At 39.3% G+C, this 4,791-nt stretch overlaps 1 protein-coding gene across 1 annotated transcript; it reads left to right on the forward strand.

The window, feature by feature from the left end:
• The first annotated feature begins 209 nt into the window (after positions 1-209).
• LOC142097304 (obscurin-like) lies at positions 210-3,168 on the forward strand. The gene is made up of 3 exons (XM_075179020.1): positions 210-359; positions 1,108-1,440; positions 2,117-3,168. The coding sequence occupies exons 1-3, from the start codon at positions 305-307 to the stop codon at positions 2,287-2,289; spliced, it is 561 nt and encodes a 186-aa protein (XP_075035121.1). The 5' UTR covers positions 210-304; the 3' UTR covers positions 2,290-3,168.
• The last annotated feature ends 1,623 nt before the right edge of the window (positions 3,169-4,791 follow it).

The raw sequence follows: 4,791 nt of genomic DNA on the forward strand, positions 1-4,791 counted from the left end.
GTTTATTTGCTGCAGGTGCGTTTGTAACAATAATTTCTAGTTACACTTAGTGGATCGGTGTCTTCTGAGGAAACCTCCACAAACTGCATAAGGACAGAATGTTCCATACTCAGAGGTAAACAGCCCTATCTGCCCTCTGCAGCCTGTAACTGTCTCCAAGTGTCTGGTGATAAGGTCCTTGAGTGATACGCCCCAAAAACGACAATATCAACAAAGACATCGCAGCTGAATCCAGCACTCCACCACACCCAACACACCAGAGAGAGAGAGCGAGAGAGAGAGAGAGACAGAGACACAGAGAGAGATGGCTTGTCACGTCTTCCTCCTTTTATCCCTGGTTCTGGCGTTCCACGCTTCACGTAAGTTTCTGATCATAATTAATCTATTCCATGTATTATGAGAATGAGCTTCAGGAACTAACCCTGCATTGCCAGGGAATAGGATTGGGGGTAATCTTGGCAGCATATGTAATATAGGCACTTGTTAATTATACAGGCACCACTGTAGAAACTCAACAGCACTGCTTACACTTGTGCAGATGTCTCAAATCTCCCACTTAACTTGAAGCTACTGACCAAAATTCCCTCCCGTGCCAAACATGGAAAGCCCTGACGCTCCAATGCCCACCAGCTGTTTAAGAACGTTGGCAATCAGGTAGGCAGCGTGCTATGGAGGATGGGGTGAGATAAGTGGACAGAATCCTGGCAGTAATCTGCTTGCAGGGGGGGCAGCAGCCACTTCTGGGACCAACCGCAGACTCCAGCGCTCGGACAACTTGTCATGCTCTTCAAGGAGAAGCGGTGCCTGTATATTTAACAAGTTCCTTACCTCTCTATGTGTTCTACTTATATATATTAGTAATAATAGTGTCCAAATGTACTCTTTCCCCACAGTTATTTAATAATATGAGAGTCAATAAGAGTCAATTTGGACAGTATTATTGCAGCAATAATTGTGTGTATATATATATATATATATATATATATATATATATATATATATATCCAGCATACCGAACAAGAGAAGTGGTACTGTGTTGTTTTCTATACATAAATCATTAGAACAGATACTGAGACTGTGTTGAGCTCACTCTGTTCTCTCACCCAGAGGCCAAACTTGAAGTCGACGCTGAACCCCGTAAAATCGTGGCCAAACCTGGAGAGAAAGTCCAGCTGAAATGTCTCCTGACGGGGATAAAACAACCTTTTAACATGAAGGACTTCATGATCCAGTGGTACACCCGCGGGAAACAGGTGGCCGAGTACGATAACAAGATCATCATTGATAAACCCGGCTTGTCGATGTCTTTAGAGGCCTTGCAGAAGGGTGATGCTACCTTGACCATCGACTCAGTGACTGAAGAGCATTCTGGGAATTTCCGCTGTTATGTGTACTACGCCGCGGACCATATAATGAAGCAGGTAGAGCTGTTAGTGGAGGGTAAGTAGTGTCCAAACTCTGTTAATAACATACCTTCGTCTTGTAATAATAATGTCCCATTCTAAAAAGGGAAAGTGGAGGTTTTGCCCATAGCAACCAATCAGATTCTAGCTATCATGTTCTAGAATGTATTCGATAAATGACAGCTAGACTCTGATTGGTTGCTATGGGCAACACCTCCACTTTTAATGTTTACAAGGTTTGATAAATCTAACCCACAGTCTTGTGGCTTTTTACTAGTGTAAATGTGCCTTCTTTTAGTAATACAATAAGCTTCCATTTAATGACCAATAGGCTCCAAGGTTTACTTTTCTGACTGAATGATAGCACCGTTGTTACTGGGAAACTAAGATTTCACATTGTTAAGTTCAGATCTGTAAACATTTTAATTGATGGGGTGTAGTTCCTTCCTGCAGCCTGGTGGTGGCACTGCTGCTATCTATGGAGTGCATGTGTTGTGTTCTTCAGCAGGATGACTGATAGGTCTTCTCCTGTGCCTAGGAGAATATCTCACTATCCCATAATCACAACTCTGCTGCAAATATCTTCAGTTCGGCTGCGCTCCTGAAATGCTGACATGTTTATTTATGAATGCCACCAGTCACTATTTAATTTGTGCCAGATTTAGCACCCCCTTTAAGTCAGATATATAAGCAAATCCATTCTGTCTCTGCAGATCCTTCCAAACCAAAGGTGGAGGTGGAGGAATCGTTTCTGACCACATGTGACAGTATCCTTGACAAGAAGCTGGACAAGGTCATTGATTGGTTCACCAAAGTCGACGGCAAACTGGACGAGGTGAACAGGAAATGCTCCGGAACTCAGCGTATAATCAAATCAAATAAGTGAAAAATGCCAAGAATTAATTCGTCATTTCGCCATTTAACGCCAGCCATCTTTTGTTGCCCTATACCAGTGTTGGCTAACCTGTGACACTCCAGGTGTTGTGAAACTACAAGTCCCAGCATGCTTTGCCAATATATAGCAGCTTATTGCTGGAAGGGTATGCTGGGACTTGTAGTTTCACAACACCTGGAGTGTCACAGGTTAGCCTACACTGCCCTATACCAATCTTCTTGTCTTTCCTTTCACAATCTTCTTGTGTTGCTAAAATAAAATGTCTGAATGTGGTCTCAAAGGTCCAAAATTAACTTTTGTCCACTTTGGACAAACCTCTTCGTAATCAAATTGGCCATTCACGTGTAGCCAATAAGGGTACCCCGCCAAGTTACCTGAATCTGAGAGCTAAGGACAGCTTACAGTGTTGCTGGAAATGTTTGTTGCATTAAAGCTAATGAGACTACTCTAATTAGAAAGCCAATCTTTTTCTGCATGCAATTAAATAAATTTACATACACACCGTACACTCATTGCAGACAACGCGTCGGTACCGGCATTGAAATGCAAAGGTTTGTTTCCTTAAAGGGCCGCAACACCTTATATAAAAATGTACTTAAAATGAAAAGACACCTTATAGTATCCACAGTTATATATAGTATGTAAAAGTTTTCATGCAGGCGATAATTGAAATTGTAACCCTGACAAATTACTGTGAAGATTTCTTACAGGACAAGCATTCTGTACCATTTCTACTCTCCGATCCAACTACAGTAGCTGGGTTTGCTTTGCAAGTTTCTCAGGCATTAAAATGAAGCCACAATGAAAAAAACTATATGTTGTTTTTGTTTGCAAAGAAATTATTCTGCAATAAAGAAATATTCTACCTGGTGATTTGTCCTCTGTGATTATTGTAGTTGGAACATTATTATCATAAATATTATTATTATTACAACAACAATAAAACTATCAATGATTTTGGGTCTTGTTTTAAATACAAGGGTTTTGGTACTTAATAAAGCACCTCTGTGAGATTTACAACACATATGTGAAGACAAAACACACACACAAGAGTAGTAGAACATGTTAACCAGAGTGTAATTTAAAAGTATGTTATCATATAAGTGTTTCATGGCAAAAATGGTGCATTCAATTTCCTGCATAAAAATAATTCATCATTCGGAATAAAATTGTCTTTGAACAAATTTCAATGGAAAACAAGAGAAAATAAAAACAATATTTGAACTAATTTACTTTTCAAACAACATTTTGCACCTTTAAAATGTCTTTCTGAACCACTTTTTTCCATTTGAAGCGGTGATAAAATATTTGGGATGAATTCACTGAAAGACTCAGGTCCCTGCCTTCTATCTATGACCTCATCTAAAGTACTGAGGGAAATATTAAAGACTTAATAAAAAATATTGCAGCTATTGTTCGTAGAGCAGTATTACACAGACATATTAAACACCACTCTACATAACAGAATTACAGAGCATTTTATTATATAAACATTTGACTATATAGATTCAACAAAGATACAAAACTACACTACAGACACAATGTGCTAATACAATATGAAACTATTATATAATAATAATAATAATAATAATAATAATAAAAAACAGGATACACATAAGATAAGACAACCTAAAGTCAGACAATATCTATCAGATAGACGCTGTCCTATGTATACAGACTAAAGAAGGACATAAGGAAAGTATGTCACTTGCTAAAAAAAAAAAAAGCAGAATTTTGTGCAATTAACACATGTAGCGTCAACAAAACAATCCTGCCCCTGATTCAGCCAAACGAACGGAGCCTTGGTGAAATGTTGCTGTATGGACATTTTCACATGTATACAGTATGGAGTTAGGTGAGTAAGTATCAATGAATGTACTGTAATAATGGAATAGAAAGATGCCTCTCTCATCCACCCTCATTACATCCTCCCATTCCCGGTTACAGGACTTTTTTGGGCTGCACCCACTCTATGAAATTCTCTCCCTCGCACAATAAGACTCTCCACCGGTTTACAAACTTTCAAGCGTTCTCTGAAAACCCACCGCTTCAGACAAGCTTATAATATTCCTCAACCACCCTCTTAAACTCACTACATTACCCTATTACCACCCGTTACACAATTTCACACAAGACAACTACCCCCTGACCAACATTGTTGTGTGACTGGATCATTTAGCTTATGAGTCACTTTTACCTTTGCAGTCTGGATGGGCCAAAATGCAAAATGTAGACTTAACCTCATGTGTCAATCTCCCATTGTCCCATAGATCGTAAGCTTGCGAGCAGGGCCTTCTCACCTCTTTGTCTGCTTTACCCAGTTTGTTTATTAGTTTACTATATTTGTCCCCAACTCTAAAGCGCTACGGAATATGTTGGCACTATATAAATAAATGATGATGATTGAATTCCGCCTAGCACAGTACGGTGCTTCTAATAACCCAGATGAAGGGGTATTATGTATTGCCAGATGTTGGGGATGTTGTAAGAAGT

Source organism: Mixophyes fleayi, chromosome 7, assembly GCF_038048845.1.
Source record: "Mixophyes fleayi isolate aMixFle1 chromosome 7, aMixFle1.hap1, whole genome shotgun sequence".
NCBI classification, from domain to species: Eukaryota; Metazoa; Chordata; class Amphibia; order Anura; family Limnodynastidae; genus Mixophyes; species Mixophyes fleayi.